Below are 21,588 nucleotides of genomic sequence, written 5' to 3' on the forward strand. Positions count from 1 at the left end.
TCCCAAGTAGCTGAGATTACAGGCGCACATCAACATGCTCAGCTAATTTTTGTATTTTTAGTAGAGAGAGGGTTTCACCATTTTGACCAGGCTGGTCTCGAACCCCTGACTTCAAGTGATCTGTCCACCTCGGCTTCCCATAGTGCTGGAATTACAGGCATGAGCCACTGCACCCAACCCCATTTTAACTATTTTTAAGTGTACCATTCAATGGCATTAAATATATCCACAATGTGTAGCCATCATCACTACCCATTTCAGAACTTTTTCATCATCCTAAACAGAAACTTGGTACCCATTAGACAGTAACTCCCACTCTCCTCTCCTTCCAATCCCTGGTGACCTCTATTATACTTTCTCTCTCAAGGAATGTGCCTATTCTGGGTACCACATATAAATTGAATCATACACTATTTAGTCCTTCTGTCTGGCTCGTTTCACTTATCATAACGTTTTCAAGGTTCATCAATGTTTCAGCATGTATCAGAACTTCATTCTTTTTCAAGGCTGAATAAGTCATCTGTAGCTATATACCATATTTTGTTTATGCATTCATCTGTTAATGAACATTCTGGGTTATTTCTACCTTTTGGTTATTATGAATAATGCTACTGTAAACATAGGTATACAAGTACCTGAGTTCCTGCTTTCAGTTATTTTGAACATCTATATCAAAGCGGAATTGCTTGATCATATGGTTATACTATGTTTAACTTTTTGAGGAATCATCAAACTGTTTTTCCAAAAAGCCTGGACTATTTAACATTGCCAGCAGCAACGCATAGGGTTTCAATTTCTCCACATCTGCCAACAATTACTTTCCTTTTTTTTTATAGTAGCCATCCTAGTAGGTATTAAGTGGTATCTCATGATTTTTATTTTCATTTCCCTAAAGACTAGTCATGTTGAGCACTCTTTCATATGCTTATCCACCATTTGTACGGTTGGCCTTCCATATCTGTGGGCTCTGCATCTGTGGATTCAACCAACCATGAATTGGAAATATTCCAAAATAAATTTCATCTGTATTGAACATGTACAGACTTTTTGTCATTATTCCCTAAACAATACAACACTATTTAGATTTATGTTGTATTAGGTATTATAAGTGATCTAGAGATGACCTAGTCATCTCTAGGATGACACAGGAGGATGTGCATAGGTTGTATGCAAATACTGCATCATTTTATATAAGGAACTTGAGCATCCATAGATTTTGGTACCCAAGGGGGTCCTGAAACAAATCCCCCACAGATACCAAGTGGATAGTCATTCTCTTGGAATATATCTTCTTTGGAGAAATGTCTATTCAAGTCCTTTGCCTTTTTTTGAACTGAACTGTTTGGGGGTTTTTCGTTCTTGTAGTTCTTTATATATTCTAAATATTAATCCTTTATCAGATATATGAGTTGCAACTATTTTCTCTCAATCTGTTAATTTTCACTTGCACAGCGCTTTTAACTCTTGAAAATTATGCTGCTTCTATTATTTATGTGTATCCCGATCTCTTGCCCTCGTGACCGGCCCGTCTCAGCCTCCCAAAGTGCTGGGATTACAGGTGGGAGCCACTGTGCCTGGCCATCTATGTGTATCTCAAAACAACCTTGCAGGATGTATACTGTCTCCACTTTACAGATAACAAAACTGAAATGCAATCAAAGATAGCACACTCCAAAGATTGCTCCAAAGACAGCACAACAATAACAATAAACTTGTAGTTGTTATTGCCGTTAGTGTTATCCCTTTGAATAATAGAGAGTAACAGAAGCTGCTTCAAAAAGGTCTAGGACTGGTGGGAAAATAAGAGAGCAGACCCCCAACAGAGGTTGCGAGGAGAGCCAGGGATCACAGAGTTTTATCCGCCCTCGGTACGCTGGTTTCCAAAACCCAGCCTCATATTCTATACTTCAAAGCGCACTGCCAGGTGGACCAACTCCCGCCCCCACAATCCGATCCCAAAGCCACTTCTTGCCACTTCCGCCCCGCCTCCAGCCCGCAGCTAACAAGCTAGCGCATGCGCTGTAGGAGTATTTGCGCGCCGGTCCCACGGCTGAGCCTGCACACCGTGCTTCCGGCGCGGAGAAGAACTTCCACATGCCCCGGCGCTTGTTGATGACGTAACTTCCGGTTGCTGTGCTGAGTCGGAAGTGGGAACCTTTCGGCCGCTGAGATTCTGTCGTGTCGTCGCTGCTGGCACTTCAGGCTCTGGTAAGACAGGCGATAGCTTCAGGGGACGGGGTCGTTGACTTTGCGTTGTGATATTTTCTGCTGGTCCAATGCCACTTCAGGCCTGTTCACTCTTCTCCAAATTCCTTCTCCTGTGCTTTCCTAACCAGGGACCTTCTCCTTGAACTTCGACGCTGTCTGATTTGGAACCCCTTACAGTGCCCCAGCTTCTGATGTCTCTTTGTACATTTCTGTCCCCATCTTTGCCAAGCCCCTCCTGGAAGAGGCCGGAGCGCTATCATTGCATTATCTTTTGACTTACTTTCTCTAGAACGTGCCCCGGCGGGTGGATCTCCCTCCTTCCCGCGAATCCCTTATGAAACATGGAAGGATAAAATATAAAGAGTAGATAACAAATAGGCAGATGCCAAGAAGATAAGATTAATCGCGAGTCATAAGCAAACCAGTTGAATGCATACGTCAGGGTGTTGATATTTCTTAAGGCAGGTGATGAGTTCACCACAGATAACTCTTGGGGCACTCTGCTTCATGTTTCCTTGGGTTTAGAAGACACTTCTAAAATTGAGTGACCATGCCTCATGACCTTATATTTGATGAGCCTTCCCTTTAGGATCAGTTTTATGCCCTGAGAGCAAGCATGTGTTTAGTCTCGCTGTCATTTACTGTTTTGGTCTCACGTGGAAGCCCACCTGCGATAAAATGGGATCCGAGAAGGACTGCTGTCTGCTTTTTGACTTGAGATCCTTCTAGGTTGCAGATAGATGTGTTGATGGAATTTGTTGCCACATTAGCATGGCCTGATAGTGTTAGGTGAAACATACGACAACGAAAATTGTTTTTTAATTTCTATTTTAAATTGATATTTTAATTTCTATTTTAAATTGGTATATGTATTATTTGCCAGGACACAGACCTTATGGGAGTATGATTTGATAGAGCTTGATTTTGACGATCCCAGTTTTACAAAGTGTTCCAGATATTTCTGTTTAAAAACAATACCAAGTCTGATGTTAACACACTTGTGTGTTCATGAGAGCTGACAATGGTCTTAAAGGATTAGTGGTACTATTCATAAACAAAAGCTTGAATCAGGAGGAAGTGACAGAATTTTGTAGGACAGCTATTATAGATATAGATCTTTGCAGCAAGTATATCAGAGTGAAACTTGTTTTCAAGGAGGATATATTTTAAAAGAATCAAATCCAAAAGCTTCTAAGGTTGGTGGCTGTACCATCCCAAAGTCTGACAACAGGATAATGTTGTATCGTGTCTGACAACAGGATAATGTTGTATCTCTGTATGGCAGTCGAAAATAGGGAAAAAAAATACATATATATGTGTGTGTGTGTATATATATATATGTGTGTGTGTGTGTGTGTATATATATATATATATTTTTTTTTTTTTTTTTTTGAGACAGAGTCTGGCTCTGTCACCCAGGCTCTGCTCTGGAGTGCAGTGGCACGATCTCAGCTCACAACAACCTCCATCTCCCAGTTTAAAGTGATTCTCTTGCCTCAGCCTCCCAAGTAGTGGGATTACCACCTGGCTAAGGTGTGGTGGTATGCGCCTGTAATCGCTGTTAGTAGAGATGGGGTTTCACCACATTGGCCAGGCTGGTCTCAAACTCCTGACTTCAAGTGATCTGTCCGCCTTGGCCTCCCAAAGTGCTGGGATTACAGGCGTGAACTACTGTGCCCGGCCCTGAAAATAGGAGATTATAAATCCCAAGTGACATTATTGAATATTAAACAAAATATTTAGGTTTTTTTTTTTGGGTGATTATTTAGGTACTCTTATTTACTTTGGTAAATCCATTGAACAAATCTAAACTGGCATCTCCACAAATGTTCTCATCAAGTGATCAGTCCTCCTTTTTCCTGTAAAATTTTTCTATAAGTGACTACACAGTTTTAGCCCTTTTTTTATGAAAAAAAGTTTGTGCACAGATTTGACGTACGTGTGAAAAAGATGAGCTTAGTGAAAGGTAGGTGAGAACCTTTTTGTTTTTCACAGATAGTAGAGATGACAACAGAGACTTATTTCCATCCACCATTCTACACATGCCAAGATACCAAAGAACCAGCATCTAGCCTGGTAGCTTGACCTTCCACTGCAACCTAAGACAAGTAGTAAAGCCCTTACCTTGAAGTAGGATCATGGGTGATGCTGTTGATTACAAGGAGTTCAGAAAGAACTACATGTAAGATTGAAGCCATTCAATGACTACTTATTTAGGATTTTGTGATTGTGGTGTATAATGCCAGACACAGAAGAAAGAATAATCAGATATGAACATGTAATCAAAAGAGCTTACAGCCTAGCAGTGTAGAAGATCTGCTTAGAAATACAATGCAGAAAGTTTAAAATCCTAGTAAAAATAGAGGTAAAATGTAGAAAGCTAGTTTCTTTATACAGTGCAACAGTATAGTATTGAGAAAGAAGGAAGTAATGCAATTTATGGTGATAAATTCTTTTTGTTTCTCTTGATAGTCTTTTTGTTTGTTTGTTTGTTTGTTTGAGAGTTTCCCTCTGTTGCCCAGGCTGGAGTGCAGTGGCACGATCTTGTCTCACTGCAACCTCCGCGTACCAGGTTCAAGCGATTCTCCTGCCTCAGCCTCCTGAGTAGCTGGGATTACAGGTGCACGCCACCATGCCTGGCTAATTTTTTTTGTGTTTTAAGTAGAGACAGGGTTTCACCATGTTGGTCAGGCTGGTCTTGAACTCCTGACCTTATGATCCGCCTGCCTTGGCCTCCCAAAGTGCTGGGATCATAAGCATGAGCCACCGTGCCCGGCCTTCTTGATAGTCTTAAGAGCTTCTCTGTCATGTGTCCTATATTCCTGGCTTTCAGCTTCCTTTCTGCTTATGTGTTGCAGGTGATGCCCTTTGTAATAATCTGGACACTTTTCAGTTGTGTTTTAAAAAACATCAAACTGGTTTAGGCATTTAGGGAAATTCTATTGGTTTTTATAACTGAAAAGTCCAGACTTACCTTTCCATCTCTCAATTATATTTTCTAGTGTATGCTGGCTTGATTTTAGGCTAGGCCTTTTCTAAATGGTGTAAAGATGGCAACTCTATCTTACTGGCCTAGCAACTCAAGCAGGAAAAAACTCACTTTTCCGTAGATTCAACTGAAGTCCTGAAGGTGGTATTCATTGACTCTGTTAGGCCTCCATAGTGTCTTGTGCCCACTCCTGGATCAATTGCTTTGGCCGGAAAATGCTGTATTCTTTTTAGCCTGGCCAGACTTGTATGTTCATTCCTGGGGCTAGTGGGTGAGGTCAACCCCTTCTGAACTGGTCAGCCTCTTCTGGATTGAGTGGAGTGGATACCCAAAGGAAAAAAAATGAATGTGATGTTTTAGAGAGAGAAATAACAAGAGCTCAATATACTTTTTGCATTCCTCTGGAATTTGAGGTATTTTAGGATGAAAGTAGAATGGTGGTCAGCTAACAATAAGACAATTCTTGGTGTTTTTACATTAACTAGAGGTAATAATTAAACTTATGCAGTAATTATTACATGGGGAAAATCCCTCTCATTAATTTCAATACTAAATATGGTATCTTTCCCTTTTTTTGCATTATTAAGCTTGACTGAAATATACATAGCAAAAAATAAAATACAGAAGGCCAGGCGCAGTGACTCATGCCTATAATCCCAGCACTTTGGGAGGCCGAGGTGGGAAGATCACTTGAGGTCAGGAGTTCGAGACCAGCCTGGCCAACATGGTGATACCCCGTCTCTACTAAAAATCCAAATAACAGTTCAATTCCTTGAAGCAGTAAAGCTTTGAGCTGCACTGAGAGGAGACTAGACTGCCTAGGTCATTACAACTGATTAGCCGTTAGCTCTTGTGTGGAAAAAATGTCAGAGGGGCATGAAGCAAGTGCTGAAGATGCCTCAGAATTGTCAAGAAATGTTATAAATAATCTCTTTCTCTGGTAAATAAGGGTAACTTTTTCGATCACATTAGCTTTTCTTTTTTTTTTTTTTTTCTTCTTTTTTTTGAGACGAAGTCTCACTCTGTCACCCAGGTTGAAGTGCAGTGGCACAATCTCGGCTCTCTGCAACCTCTGCCTCCCGAGTTCAGGCAATTCTCCTGCCTCAGCCTCCCGCTTCCCAAGTAGCTGGGATTACAGGCACCTGCCACCACGCCTGGCTAATTTTCGTGTTTTAGTAGAGATGGGGTTTCACCATGTTGGCCAGGCTGGTCTTGAACTCCTGCCTCAGGTGATCCCTCAGGTGATCCACCTGCCTCAGCCTCCCAAGGTACTGGGATTGCAGGCATGAGCCACTGCACCTGGCCCACATTAGCTTTTGTTAATATGATCCTGTGAGGAGACTTGCCTCAATAAACTGAAGGTAAACCAAATGTTCTTTTTTTCTTCCTTTATATCCCTACCCCCGCTATTTCTAAGGTCTCTGTCCTTGTAGCAGTTCAAGATCCTTGTGAACAAAACATTCATACCCTTTGTCTCTTCCCACCCTTTTCAGGGTTGTATTTAATATTTCTATGTCACGGCCTTAAAATTTCAGAAAGGGGAGAAAGCCTTTCAGGGAGCCCTGCTTATTCTGTTGTGCCACTGAGTTCACTTGGTCTCGAATGAGGAAGTGTAATCAGAAGAGTGTGAATGCAGGCTCAGTCAGCTCTACTAAACACCTTTGAGGTATCTATATTTCATATTACGCAGTAGACCTGACCATTGGAATTCGTGTTTCTTCAGTATTATTTTAAGAAATCAGGTAAACAGTGAAGGTTAGATATAGCATGAAGCAAAGACCATTTAATTTTTAGTGGAAGAAATATCGGTATTTTTAAGCCTAGAAATAGATTGCTTAATCTATGTTAAAAACCCACAACATACAGCTGAACTGTTTCCAATCCTGATGTGCCAGAGTCCAAATCTAAGATATGGGCTTTTACTTAATTTATATGTAGCTGAGAAATATCCATCCCCAGCCCTAAGTCACAGAAGTGCCTTGTCCTCGCCCCAGTGAATGAGAACTAGACCGCCAGCTTAATTCTTGGGAAATCCATAATTCTTGTCTTATTATTTTTCAGTGCCACATTGTTATCACAATTAGTAGGTGAGTTCCTTCTTTGACTTCAATAATTCTTTCTACTTAACCTGTTTTCTTAAAGGTATAGCAAATAAAAGCATATCAACAGCTAAATGCATTCCAGCTGAACATGTTTTAGACTTTTTAGTTTCAGCTATCCCCAAATCAAGCCACTGAGTCCAGCTGGTAGGTTTGTAACCATTTTGCCAAAAATGTCTTGAGTTTGGGGACAGGAATTAGAAAATCTTAACCCAAAGTATTTTTAAATGTATTGTATTTGAGAAATGGGAAAAGAAACAACCACAGGTATGTTACAGCTATTGTGTTATCTGCCCTCTTGGGTCTAATACCTGTCCTTTGAACAGCCCCTCCCGCTAGGTCTGGATGGAGGATACCTTAAAGTGAAATGACAGACCAGGAGAATAACAACAACATCTCAAGTAACCCCTTTGCTGCTCTTTTTGGCTCCCTGGCTGATGCCAAACAGTTTGCAGCAATCCAAAAAGAGCAGCTGAAGCAACAATCTGGTAAGTGGAGGAGCCAATAGCAGCAAATAAGATGACCTAGAATGGGGTCTTCCCAAATTAAGTATTCTTTGAGTCCTTAATTGCAATTGGAATTTAAGTTTGGAACAAAAGTTGGTTTTTCTTTGTTTGTTTAGAGCAGAAATTGGGGTTTTTTTGTTTGTTTGCTTTTGTTGTTGGTTTTGTTGTGAGTCCCTCCCCTCCCGTGTCCTCTCCACTGTACAAAAAGAGACCAGATAACAGGTGGTTCCATAGTAACAGATGCCAGTCGTGATCCCAAAGCTATCAGGCTGCTTTCTTTAAAAGAAAAAAAAATCACCTAGTAAAAGCTATTTAAATAAATGTTTTTAACATGGGACACAGAGGTGGCAAGTGTAGGTGTAGAAAGCAAGTCATGTGCAGCTATAGAAAGTAGATGTAAAAGGAAGAACTATAAAAGCTTTTTGACCTGTAGACAAATGAGACTTGTTCTTAAGCTCAGCACTTAAAAGGCCCTCCCAAGCAAAGTGCTTCTTCTGTTCCAATGAGTGGCATCATTTGTAGCTTAGTCCTGTTAGGACAGACTTTTTTAAAAAATCTGATCCTTAGCCTTACTATGAAAAAAATCAGAATAACATCTCACTAATCAGAAAAAATGCTTTTCTTTCGGGGACCGAATTTAAGATCAAGTCCAGCTTCCTCCTATAAGGAGACATATACACTAGAAGAATTAGGATTTTTCTCAAATATGTTAGTCTTCTGAAGATATTCACAATCTTTCAAACCAGAAATTGCTCCCCTTCTCCTCTCTCCGAAAAGAATAATAGTGTTTTTCTTTTGAGAGAAGGAGAAGTATTTGCATTTTCCTGTTATTTTGTTTATTTAAAAAAAAAAACATTCAGGTGCATAGCTGACTTTTGGCCTTTCAATCAGAAAGGGCTGAAGAAAAAAGAGGTAAAGGCAAGATAGATGAGTGATTGATGCAAGGGAAAAACAAAATCAATGTTGATTTTTTTTAACATGGTATTTTCAGTCTCTGAAATCTCTCCCAGATTTCTGTGATACGCGGCCAGAATGGGAAACTCTGGTTTAGAAGATTGTAGGAGAAAAAGCAGAGTGAAAAATAGAAAAAATAAGGAATGAGAAAGTATGATTTATGAGTGTGTGGTTGAGGGAAATTTTGCTAAACAGATTCTTAGCTTCTGTCACTATTGGAGGTCAGAGAAAAACTCAACAGTATAGCAGCTGAGCAACAGAACGCTTGTCCTTCTGGCTATAAACAGACTTAAATCTGGCTAGAGTTGGGAGCATTGCAGGCACATGCCCTTCTGTTACTATTTTGGCACCTCATCATCCTAGTTTATTTACACTGAGTTTATCATGCCACCAGGTCCAACCTGTTTCCACTAGCAGTTAGTACTTTGCCAAAACCTTTGGCTTCCTATATTGAGCTTATACTCACCACACTGAAACAACTCTTACTTTGAGAGTTTTACCTGGGCTTTCAGAGTAACCATTCTGTCAATAGAGAAAAGTAGATATAGACTTATATGTGGCATATAGTGAATAACACTACTTTTATGTAGTCATTCAACATGAATGATGGGGCTGGGCGCAGCGGCTCACGCCTGTAATCCCAGCTCCTTGGAAGGCCTAGGTGGGCAGATCACCGGAGGTCAGGAGTTTGAGACCAGCCTGGCCAGCATGACAAAACCCCGTCTCTACTAAAAACACAAAAATTAGTCGGGCATGATTACAGGCGCCTATAATCCCAGCACTCTGGGAGGCCGAGGTGGGCAGATCACCTGAGGTCAGGAGTTTGAGACCAGCCTGGCCAACATGGTGAAACCCCATCTCTACTAAAAATACAAAAATTAGCCGGGGGTGGTGGTGGGTGCCTGTAGTCCCAGCTACTCGGCTGGGGCAGGAGAATCGCTTGAACCTGGGAGGCGGAGGTTGCAGTGAGCCAAGATCACACCACTGCATTCCAGCCTGGGCGACAGAGTGAGGTTCCATCTCAAAAAAAAAAAAAAAAATCAAAGGATGGGAGCAGATTTTGAGGACAGAAGTTTTAAAAACAAAAAAAAATAAAAATCAAAGGAATTTCATCAATAAGAAAAAAGTAACAAGAAAGAATAAAAAGTTACAAAAGATGTGACATGCAACTTATAAGCAAATGATTAAAAAATGTATTCTCATCAATCAGAGAAATGCCAATTAAAACAACCATTAAATAATTTTTTTTACCTATAAAATTTGTGAAGATTCAAACAGGCACTCTCTCATATACTGTTGGGTTTGCATGTAAATCAGACAGTCTCTTTGAGGGTAACTTGGTAGTAAATGTTAACTTTTTTTTTTTTTTGAGACGAAGTCTTGCTCTGTCACCCAGGCTGGAGTGCAGTGGTGCGATCTCAGCTCACTGCAACCTCCGCCTCCCGGGTTTAAGCAATTCTCCTGCCTCAGCCTCCCGAGTAGCTGGGACTACAGGTGCGTGCCACCACGCCCGGCTAATTTTTTGTATTAGTAGAAATGGGGTTTCACCATGTTAGCCAGGATGGTCTCGATCTCCTGACCTCGTGATCCGCCCGCCTCAGCCTCCCAAAGTGCTGGGATTACAGGTGTGAGCCACCATGCCAGGCAGTAAATGTTAACTTTTTAAATGTTCAAGCTCTTTGATCCAGCAGTTCTGCTACTGTGAATTTATCCTATAGAAATACTCATACAAGTAAACAAAAAGAGTTAAGCTGTATTCAGTGCAGTATTTAAAATCATGAAATATTAGAAACAACCCTATTGTTCATCAGTTGAAAAGTAGCTACATAAACCACAGGGCATGCAAAAGATGTGATACAATACAGCTATTAAAAAGAGTGAGGTAGGCCTCTAAATGGCCTAACAGGGAAAGGTGTTGGTGCTGATTAAAAGGCAAGCTGAAAAGAGCTATGTATAGTATCCCATTTTTTAAAAAAATTAAAAAGATAGTAATGAATATTAGCGCCAGAAAAGAAAAAAAATTCTTGAACACTGTTAAGTGTCTTTAGGGAATTGGTTCAGGAGACTTTCTATACTATATTTTTCTGTACAGTTAAGAACTATTAAAACAAATGCAATATCTTAAAATCAGGGAGAAAAGCCATACATTTAAAATAATTAAAGGCTGGGACTGTAAACTAGTTCAACCCTTGTGGAAGTCAGTGTGGCGATTCCTCAGGGATCTAGAACTAGAAATTCCATTCGACCCAGCCATCCCATTACTGGGTATATACCCAAAGGACTATAAATCATGCTGCTATAAAGACACATGCACACGTATGTTTATTGCCGCATTATTCACAATAGCAAAGACTTGGAACCAACCCAAATGTCCAACAATGATAGACTGGATTAAGAAAATGTGGCACATATACACCATGGAATACTATGCAGCCATAAAAAATGATGAGTTCATGTCCTTTGTAGGGACATGGATGAAATTGGAAATCATCATTCTCAGTAAACTATTGCAAGAACAAAAAACCAAACACCGCATATTCTCACTCATAGGTGGGAATTGAACAATGAGAACACATGGACACAGGAAGGGGGGGAACATCACACTTCGGGGACTGTTGTGGGGTGGGGGGAAGGGGGAGCGATAGCATTGGGAGATATACCTAATGCTAGATGACGAGTTGGTGGGTGCAGCGCACCAGCATGGCACATGTATACATATGTAACTTACCTGCACATTGCGCACATGTACCATAAAACCTAAAGTATAATAATAATAATAATAAAAGAAAAAGAAAAAAAAAAAGAATTTTCTGAAAAAAATAAAATAAAAAATAAAATAATTAAAGGCATTTTGATCTATTAGGTAATTCTTTGTTCACTAGGATTCTGTAGAGAAGATAACATTGCTGTTTCTGGCAGTGTGGAGTATAATTATGGATAGAAATAAAACTTTTGCTTTGTAAAATGTGGTAGGATTTATAGCCAGGAATTTCAAAACCCTATACTTAACTTCCCTGACTTGAGATGTTCACTAATTAGATGATTAGCTTGTTTTACATCTGAAATTATCATCCTCTTGGTTACATTTAGTATTTTTGGTAGTATGCTTGGTTCTCTCTTAAAGGGTTGTAACATTTAACAGTATACATTTTCTGGCAGATGAACTCCCAGCTAGCCCAGATGACTCGGATAATAGCGTGTCAGAGAGCCTGGATGAATTCGATTACTCTGTGGCTGAGATTAGCCGCTCGTTCCGATCACAGCAGGAAATATGTGAGCAACTCAACATCAATCACATGATCCAAAGGATCTTCCTTATTACTCTGGACAACAGTGAGTTACAAACTTCTAGCATTATTCTACGCTTCCTATTTGAGCTTGGGCTAGGGGCTTTTGCTCTTTGAAACCGGTTACAGCTTATGGTTAGATACAAACCTACTCACTGCACTCTCTGGAACTCAGGGTTTATATTTCAGTGAACCTTTTGGTATGACCTAAAAACAGTATTTAGACACAGATCTAACTTTTGTTCCCATTTCAATACTGACTGCACTATATAGCTACTTGCCTTTACTACCTTAAAAGGGAAATGGGAATGGTAGCCAAACCCATTTTCTTCTCAGAGGTAACCTAAATATTCAGATGGAAGCCTTCAGAGGCGTCAGAGAGTGTTTGCCCTCTGTGCCCTGTCTGTGGTTAAACCCCAAGGTTGGTACTAATGTTTGGGATTTACTCTTTAAATGTCGTGATGCTAGGTTTATAACAAATCCCGTTCTCTGTGGCTAGAGGGAAAAAAAAAAAGATTTGAATCTTTAGATGTTGCTTTGTGTATCAGGATCATTCTGGTATTACTTGAGTCAGATTTGCAGTTCAAGAGTGATGCTGTCAAGATCAGTTGTCTGTATAAAACAGAAGCATTATCCTTAACCTATCATATTAAAACCATTTCCCAGGTGATCCCAGCTTGAAAAGTGGGAATGGCATCCCCAGCCGTTGTGTGTATTTGGAAGAAATGGCAGTAGAGCTAGAAGATCAAGACTGGCTTGATATGGGCAACGTTGAGCAGGTAATATTCTTATGTTCCTAATGTGTGCCCTTAGCAAAAATTAGCTATGCAGCTGAATTCTGCTCACTGTTCTCCAACTTATGCTTGTGTCCATATGTCCGTCCATCCCTCTCTCTCTCTTTTTCTTTTTTTTTTTTTTTACCAGTAGAAGGCCAATTACCCTGGATGTGCATCTCTAACATTGTGGTGTTCCTCTTTTGGAATCTTTTCATCTACCATGGCCACAGGCCCAAATCTACCCATCCTCTAAGAACCAGTTAAAATGCCTTCTTAATTACAAAGCCTTGGCCAGGCACATTGACTCACGCCTGTAATCCCAGCACTTTAGGAGGCCGAGGCAGGTGGATCACAAGGTCAGGAGATCAAGACCATCTGGCTAACATGGTGAAACACCATCTCTACTAAAAATACAAAAACTTAGCTGGGCATGGTGGTGGGCGCCTGTAGTCCCAACTACTTGGGAGGCTGAGGCAGGAGAATGGTTTAAACCCAGAAGGCGGAGGTTGCAATGAGCCGAGATCATACCACTGCACTCCAGCCTGGACAACAGAGCAAGACTCCATCTCAAAAAAAAAAAAAAAGAAAAAATTACAAAGCCTTGACAAATAAATGTTGTTACTCCCTCCTCTGGGTACTTAGAATAATCAGCCTCTGAATCTCTTGTGGGAATTGTCACTTTCTGTCTCATGTTGTGGCTTTCTTATGTATCTGTCTTATCTCCCCTATTAGACTTAAGTTCTTAAGGGCAAGGCCCATCACTTTTTCTTCTTTATATCCTTTGTATCTTAGTCTGTTTTGTGTTGCTATAGAAGAATACCTGTGACTAGGCACAGTGACTCACACCTGTAATCCCAGCACTTTGGGAGGCCAAGTTGGGAGGATCTCTTCAGGCCAGGAGTTACCAGCCCTGGCAACATAACAAGACCATGTTTCTACAAAAAATACAAGGAATTAACTGGGTGTGATGGCATGTATCTGAAGTCCTAGCTACTCAGGAGGCTGAGGTGGGAGGATTGCTTGCGCCTGGGAGGCAGAGGCTGCAGTGAGCCATAGTCACCCGACTGCACTCCAGCCTGGGCGACAGAGCAAGAAAGACCCGTCTGAAAAAAAAAAAAAAAAAAAAAGAACACCCAAGCAGTAATTTATAAAGAAAAGTTTATTTAGCTCACAGTTCTGCAGGCTGAGAAGATTCAGGGTATGTCCCTGGCCTCTGGTGAGGGCTTTTGTGCTGCCTCAACAACGTGGTGGAGGAAGTCACCAAAGGACACATACGATGAGGACACATGCAAAGAGGAGAAAACCTGAGAGGTGTCCTGGCTTAATAAGAACCCGCTGTGGAGGGAATTTGTCCATTCCTATGAGAATTAATCCAGTCTTGTGAGAGCAAGAACTCATTCAGCACCTTGAGAATAGCACCAAGCAATTCATGAGGGATCCGCTTCCATACCCAGACACCTCCCACTAGCCCCACCTCCAACAGTGCCACATGGAGATCAAATTTCAACACGAATTTTCCTGGAGGCAAACATGTAAACCACAGCACTTTAAAAATCAAAACAGCGCGTTGTACCTTGCAGGTGCCTGAGTAACATTAAAAGAATAAAAGTTTGATAGGAAAGACAGTTGACAACTTGCAGTTTAACTTCACGTTTAGAGTATCTTTATGTAAGTCTGAATGAGATCAGCAATCACACAGAGTAGTAGATTTCACATTTAAGTTTGATCACTGATCTCAGCACCATTCAACAGATAGTCTTTTAATGCCTACTCTATGCTGGGGCTATACTAGACACTTGAGGCTTGACTTAGGATAACTTTATATATGCCATAATTTTCTAATATTTTCTAAAGTAAAAAGATACAGGGCCCTTTTTTTCTCCTTCACTCTACATTCAAATCTGTGATTCTTGCTAATAACCTGTGTCAGAATTACCTTTTACATCTTAATGTTCTAAGATTAATTTTGCAATAGTTTAGTATTTTTGTTTGGTTTTCTTTATAGGCCCTCTTCGCTCGCTTATTACTTCAAGATCCAGGCAACCACTTAATTAACATGACTTCTTCTACAACGCTAAATCTCTCTGCTGATCGAGATGCAGGAGAGAGGCACATTTTTTGTTACCTTTACTCCTGCTTCCAGAGAGCCAAGGAAGAGGTAAAGGAATAATCCCCATTGAATACTGTATTGTCCTCTTGGGTATGACTTTAGCATGTAGGCCAGAGTTGGATCAGTCTTTATTTCAATTTATATATGTCATAGTATGTCTAGAAGTGAATATCAGGGACACTAAAGCTTTTATATCAATTTATATATGTCATAGTATGTTTAGAACACTGGATATCAGATGCACTAAAGCGTTAGTCTCTCCTTTCTGTATCTTGGGGTCCACCCCTCTCCCCAATTAACCAATGCCTCCTATTCTCTCTAAAACCTCTTTAGAAATCACATCCTTAAAAAAGTCTCATGAGGCTGGGCACAGTGGCTCACTCTTGTAATGCCAGCACTTTGGGAGGCCTATGCAGGCGGATCACGTGAGGCCAGGAGTTCGAGACCAGCCTGACCAACATGGCAAAACCTTTACTAAATACAAAAACTAGCTGGGCATGGTGGCACACATTTATAATCCCAGCTATTCAGGAGGCTGAGGCAGGAGAATCACTTGAACCTGGGAGGTGGAGGTTGCAGTGAGCTGAGATCACACCACTGCACTCCAGCCTGGGTGACAGAGCGAGACTCTGTCTCAAAAAACAGAAAAGGGCTCATGAATTCATTTCCACTGAGATGTAAATATTAGAGTAGGCTAAGCCGGATATTTCCAGGATTGGAATTTTAAATAGGCAGATAGATGATTCCTTAAGCCAAGGAAGGAATCTCTAATTAATTTTCAAGCATCCACAGGAGACCAGTATGTCTCTTCTATTCTGTTCACTATGTCTACTTTCATTCCAGATTACAGAGTTAGACTATTCCCTCTTTTCTTCATGCTGTTTGCAGATTACCAAAGTTCCAGAGAACCTGCTACCCTTTGCAGTGCAGTGCAGAAACCTCACTGTGTCCAATACCCGAACAGTTCTTCTCACCCCAGAGATCTATGTTGACCAAAACATCCATGAGCAACTGGTAGATTTGATGTTAGAAGCCATCCAGGGAGCCCGTGAGTACATGAACAAGATCTATAAGCTTCTACTTTTGATTTTCAGGTTTAAAATTTCACTAATTGCATTAGAAAGTCTCAGAGCCATTATGGTTCTGGTATAAATTAAGGAAGAGGACTCACATCTTGATCCTTGAGGTTGAGTACCAATAGAATAAAGCCAGGCATGGTAGCACACCCCTGTAGTCCCATCTACTCTGGAGGCTGAGGCAGAAGGATCCCTTGAGCCCAGGAGTTTGAGGCTGTAGTGTGCTATAATCACACCTGTGAATAGCCACTACATTTCAGGCTGAGCAAAAAAACAAGACCCCTATCTCTAAAAAAAAAAAAAAAAAAAAAAAAGAATTATTGAAAGTAAAGAGCTAGTGTGTAAAGGCATATAAAAATTCTTGTGCCCTCCTTTCTCTCTCATTTGTCTTCTGTTAGATTTTGAAGATGTAACTGAGTTTCTGGAAGAGGTCATTGAAGCCTTGATATTGGATGAGGAAGTTAGAACATTTTCAGAAGTCATGATTCCAGTGTTTGATATTTTATTGGGCCGAATAAAAGATCTAGAGCTCTGTCAGATCCTTTTGTATGCATATCTGGATATTCTTCTCTATTTCACTAGGCAAAAAGATATGGCAAAGGTAGGTCTGAAAGATGATATATATTCAGTTGAGCTAGATGTGTAATACATGATGCTTCCCTATCCTGAAGACACTATAATACTACCTATAAAATAAGAAAAAGATAGCTTGGTTGTTGTATCAACTTAACTGTTTTGAGGCCCTCCCATCCCATCACCTTATCTCACCATGCAGACGAATAAGCAGGACTTGTCTTCTCTTACAGGTTTTTGTAGAATACATTCAGCCCAAGGACCCTACCAATGGGCAAATGTACCAGAAGACCTTGCTGGGAGTAATTCTGAATATCTCCTGCTTATTAAAGACTCCGGGTGTTGTAGAAAATCATGGCTACTTTTTGAATCCATCTCGTTCCAGCCCCCAGGAGATCAAAGTACAGGAGGCCAACATCCATCAGGTGGAACTGTTTACCAGGGTATCCCAGTCCCCTGATCTTGAAAGAGTTTTCTCAGAAAGCAGATACAGATAAGGCTGCTCAAGCCTCTCTGGGAAAGCAAATTGATCTGGTTGGCTTTTACATCACATAAATAAATTAAAACTGGGCATGGTGGCTCAAGCCTGTAATCCCGGCACTTTGGGAGGCCAAGGTGGGAGGATTGCTTGAGCCCAGGAGTTCAATTTGAAACCAGCCTGGGCAACACAGTGAGACCCCCATCTCTACAAAAAAATACAAAACTTAGCTGGGCATGGTGGCAAGCATCTGTAGTCCCAGCTACTCGGGAGGCTGAGGTGGGAGGATCACTTGAGCCTGGGAGGTCAAGACTTTAGTAAGCCATTATTGCATCATCACGCTGTGGCCTGGATGACAGAACAAGACTCTGTCTCAAAAAAAAACAATCCCCTCTTTGTAGCATATGCTAAGAACATCATGTGTGGGGTAAGAATGAGCTGCTGCTACTCATTACCCTTTGCTGTAGCACTGCTACAGCTACTTCTCCCCAACCCTCATTTTTCTCGCTAAGCTATAACTTTAGCTCTGAAAATCTTTTGACTGAACTCTAGCTTATAAACCCAGTTTTTCTTCCTTTTCCTGTCTCCACCTATTCCCTCTCTATTTGGGCTTCTTCACATAAATTATAGTAGAGGTCTGGCCAACATGAGGCATTTAATGATTGAATTGAGGATAGTTTAAGTCCCCTATTCATTAATCATTACAACTCTCTAAGGCAAGGCATGGCAAACTAGCAGTGGCCAAATCTGGCCTGCCACCTGTTTTTGTAAATAAAGTTTTATTGAACATAGCCATGCCCATTAGTATATGTATTGTTTGTGGTTTGAATTTATACTACAGTGATAGAGTTGAATAATTGCTACAGACACTGTATGGCAAGTAATGCCAGAAATCCTTATCGTCTAGCCCTTTGCAGAAAAAATTTACACACCTGTGCTCTAATACCGTGTAATGCCATCTGCAGTTGGGCAGCTGATCAGAAAATCTCTTATAAGTGCCCAGAAATATATTTTAAAATCAAATTAGGGGATGAGGCACAGAGAGTGAGGGGAAAGATTAGGATTAGCATATTTTTAGAAACTGCCAGTTGCTAAGGTTTGGGAATAAAAACTATTAGGATTGTGAAACTGGAACGTTCTGTGGTTGTGTTTTCTGGTTGAACAGTTCATGGCTCAGTTCCACGAAAAGATCTACCAGATGCTGAAGAACTTACTCCAGCTCTCTCCAGAAACCAAACACTGTATCTTGTCCTGGCTTGGAAACTGTTTGCATGCAAATGCTGGCCGCACCAAGATTTGGGCCAATCAGATGCCAGAAATCTTTTTCCAAATGTATGCCTCGGATGCCTTCTTTCTGAATCTGGGTGCTGCTCTCCTGAAGCTATGCCAGCCATTTTGCAAACCCAGATCCTCTCGGCTCCTCACCTTTAATCCCACATACTGTGCCCTCAAGGAGTTGAATGATGAAGAACGAAAAATTAAAAATGTACACATGAGAGGTAGGGGAGAACCAGGCTTCTCAAAACTGTGTGTGTGTGTAATGTGTAAAGCATTCACTCCCTTATCCTTTTTCACAGAGTTCCTTTCTCAAAAAAAGATGAGGCAGAAACAAGAGCTATTTAGATTTTTTTTTTCTTTTTTTTTGAGATGGAGTCTTACTCTGTCGCTCAGGCTGTAGTGCATTGACGCTATCTTGGCTGACTGCAATCTCTGCCTCCCGTGTTCCAGCGATTCTCCTGCCTCAGCCTCCCGAGTAGCTGGGACTACAGGCACGCGCCACCACGCCCAGCTAATTTTGTGTATTTTTAGTAGAGACGGAGTTTCACCATGTTGGCCAGGATAGTCTCGATCTCTTGACCTCATGATCCACCCGCCTCAGCCTTTCAAAGTGCTGGGATTACAGGCGTGAGCCACCACGCCCAGCCAGAATTTTTTAAAGACAGATTTTTGAGAGAAAAAAAAAACACCTGGTAGCTTTTAAATGTTGTACTTTAGTGAGACCTTCTCTCTGGATTTGGCAGCCTTGCATATTCATTCATTCATAGTTTATAAAAATGAATAAAGCAGAGTCCTCATCCTTTTTGAACTCAGGCTCCAGAAGGCAGATATATTAACTGTTAATTATAATATGGTATAGGGCTAAGCTGTGGGAGCACAGAGGAGGGAATAAATAATCAATTGTGCAGAAGTTGGAGGTCTTCATAGCTGAGTCTTGAGAGACAAGTTAGGTTTTACCAGGCAAAGAAGCAAGAGGGTCCCTTTAAACAGAGAGAAAAGCAAGTGTAGAGGTACAAAGCTATGGAAAGTCTTGACTAAGGAATGGTGAGAGGCTCAGTGTGGCTAGGACAAGGGGTAGATGGGGTTGAGTTGGGGAGGAAATGGATCAAGGGAGGAAGATAGGTGGGGCTGGATTGGAGAAAACAGTACAGAGAAATGAAAAGAAAATAAATGACTCATAGTCCTACCACTCGAAGTGAAATCACTCTTAATTTTGGTATATTTCATTCCAGTTTTATAATTCTAATTGTAAACATGATAACTGCTCAAAAGCAAATAATCAAATTCAGAAAAGCACAAAATAAATACAAATGATCTATTGCCTATCACTTGAAACAATCTATAGTAGTATTCCTTTTAATTTTTGGTGATTTCATGAAAAAGATTTAACTGTATTTCTGTAGACGGTGAGAAGTCAAAAGATATATTTAGACAAAGAACTAATATGACAAGATATGTTTTTAAGAAGATATCACTGCTAACAGTATGGAAATTGAATGAGTGTAAGAGGAGACTGGAGACCAAGATAGATGTCTGTGACAAGACATTTACCCTTTTTAAATCTTTTTTTTTTTAACTTCTTTGAGGTTTGGACAAAGAAACCTGTTTGATCCCAGCTGTGCAGGAGCCGAAGTTTCCACAGAACTACAACCTTGTAACAGAGAACCTTGCTCTGACAGAGTACACCTTGTACTTGGGATTTCACAGGTAACTCCTCTGATGTCATTAGGAAAAAACAGTTTAGTTGTGTTGATAACTAGAAGGTAGAAATTGAGTCTTTGGCCAGGCACAGTAGCTCACATCTTTAATCTCAGGATTTTCGGAGGCCAAGGCAGAAGGATTGCTTGAGGCCAGAAGTTTAAGACCACCAACCTGGGCAAGAAAGTGAGACCCCCATCTCTATCAAAAAAAAAAAAAAAATTAGCCAGGCATGGTGGCATATGCTTGTAGTCCTAGCTGCTTCAGAGGCTGAGGCAGGAGGATTGCTCTAGCCGAGGAGTTGGAGGCCACAGTGAGCTATGATTGTGCAACTGTCTCCATCCTGGGTGACAGAGTGATAACCTGTCTCTTTAAAAAAAAAAAGAGAGGAAGAGTCTTAGAGATATGATCTGAGCTTATTCTAAAGGCTCACATTAGAATCTAATAGAAAAGGGGCATTGTATGAATTTACTTGTGTTTCATGAATCAGCTTTGTCCAGATTCCTTAAATTTGTTTTTAACTTTTATGGTTGTCATCGTTGTTGTTGAAATGGATTTTCGCTCTTGTCACCTTGGCTGGAGTACAGTGGCACATTCTCTGCTCACTGCAACCTCCGCCTCCTGGGTTCAAGCAATTCTTCTGCCTCATCCTCCCAAGTAGCTGGGATTACAGGCATGCACCACCATGCCCAGCTGATTTTGTATTTTTTTAGTAGAGACGGGGTTTCGCTGTGTTGGCCAGGCTGGTCTCGAACTCCTGACCTCAGGTGATCCACCCACCTTGGCCTCCCAAAGTGCTGGGATTACAGGCATGAGCCACTGTGCCTGGCCTGTTTTTAACTTTTGACCTGTTAAACTTTAAAAATTAAATCACTGTCTTTCTATTGTGATCTGGGAAAATGGAATTGTTTTCATTTTGTATTGCACTTTCTGCTCTTAAATTTTCATTACTGGCCAGGTGTGGTGGCTCATGCCTGTAATCCTTAGCACTTTGGGAGGCCGAGGCAGGCAGATCACTTGAGCCCAGGAGTTTGAGACCAGCCTGGGCAACATGGCAAAACCCCGTCTCTACAAAATATACAAAAATTAGCTGGGCATGGTGGCGTGTGCCTGTAGTGTCAGCTACTCACGAGGCTGAGGTGGGAGGATCTCTTGAGCCTGGGATGTTGAGACTGCAGTGAGCCGAGATTGTGCCACTGCACTCCAGCTTGGGCAACATAGTGAAACCCTGTCTCAGAAAAAAAAAAAAAAAAAATTTCATTACTACTCCTGGTGATAAAAGATGAAGTTTGGCCAGGCGCAGTGGCTCATGCCTATAATCCCAGCACTTTGGGAGGCCGAGCGGGCGGATCACAAGGTCGGGAGATCAAGACCATCCTGGCTAACATGGTGAAACCCCGTCTCTACTAAAAATACAAAAAATTAGCCCGGCTTGGTGGCACACGCCTGTAGTCCCAGCTACTCGGGAGGTTGAAGAAGGAGAATCGCTTGAACCTGGGAGGCAGAGGTTGCAGTGAGCCGAGATCGTGCCACTGCACTCCAGCCTAGGTGACAGG

At 41.2% G+C, this 21,588-nt stretch overlaps 2 protein-coding genes across 18 annotated transcripts in view; one reads left to right on the forward strand and one right to left on the reverse strand.

Annotated features, from left to right (window-relative positions):
* The window catches only part of LOC100440740 (T-cell surface glycoprotein CD3 delta chain), a 35,048-nt gene extending 17,702 nt beyond the window's left edge, over positions 1 to 17,346 (reverse strand). Inside the window, exons 1-3 of one of the 5 annotated variants that reach the window (XM_054525184.2) lie at positions 16,774 to 17,346; positions 16,101 to 16,293; positions 5,309 to 5,503 (exon numbers count right to left, since the gene is read on the reverse strand). The gene's annotated coding sequence lies outside the window, so the exon portion shown is untranslated. Of the gene's footprint in view, positions 1 to 5,308; positions 5,585 to 16,100; positions 16,294 to 16,773 lie in introns of those variants that run through there. The other 4 variants (XM_054525181.2, XM_054525182.1, XM_054525183.1 and 1 more) reach the window with 4 other exon arrangements.
* The window catches only part of UBE4A (ubiquitination factor E4A), a 40,420-nt gene continuing 20,932 nt past the window's right edge, over positions 2,101 to 21,588 (forward strand). Inside the window, exons 1-12 of one of the 13 annotated variants that reach the window (XM_063728020.1) lie at positions 2,144 to 2,208; positions 6,733 to 6,863; positions 7,259 to 7,284; positions 7,623 to 7,784; positions 11,916 to 12,089; positions 12,710 to 12,822; positions 14,825 to 14,977; positions 15,818 to 15,977; positions 16,404 to 16,606; positions 16,812 to 17,021; positions 18,222 to 18,555; positions 19,921 to 20,041. In XM_063728020.1, coding sequence (XP_063584090.1) covers positions 7,664 to 7,784; positions 11,916 to 12,089; positions 12,710 to 12,822; positions 14,825 to 14,977; positions 15,818 to 15,977; positions 16,404 to 16,606; positions 16,812 to 17,021; positions 18,222 to 18,555; positions 19,921 to 20,041 — 1,589 coding nt within the window. In that variant the 5' untranslated portion in view covers positions 2,144 to 2,208; positions 6,733 to 6,863; positions 7,259 to 7,284; positions 7,623 to 7,663. 13 annotated transcript variants of the gene reach the window in all.

This window comes from Pongo abelii, chromosome 9 (genome assembly GCF_028885655.2).
Source record: "Pongo abelii isolate AG06213 chromosome 9, NHGRI_mPonAbe1-v2.0_pri, whole genome shotgun sequence".
In the NCBI taxonomy this organism is placed as follows: domain Eukaryota; kingdom Metazoa; phylum Chordata; class Mammalia; order Primates; family Hominidae; genus Pongo; species Pongo abelii.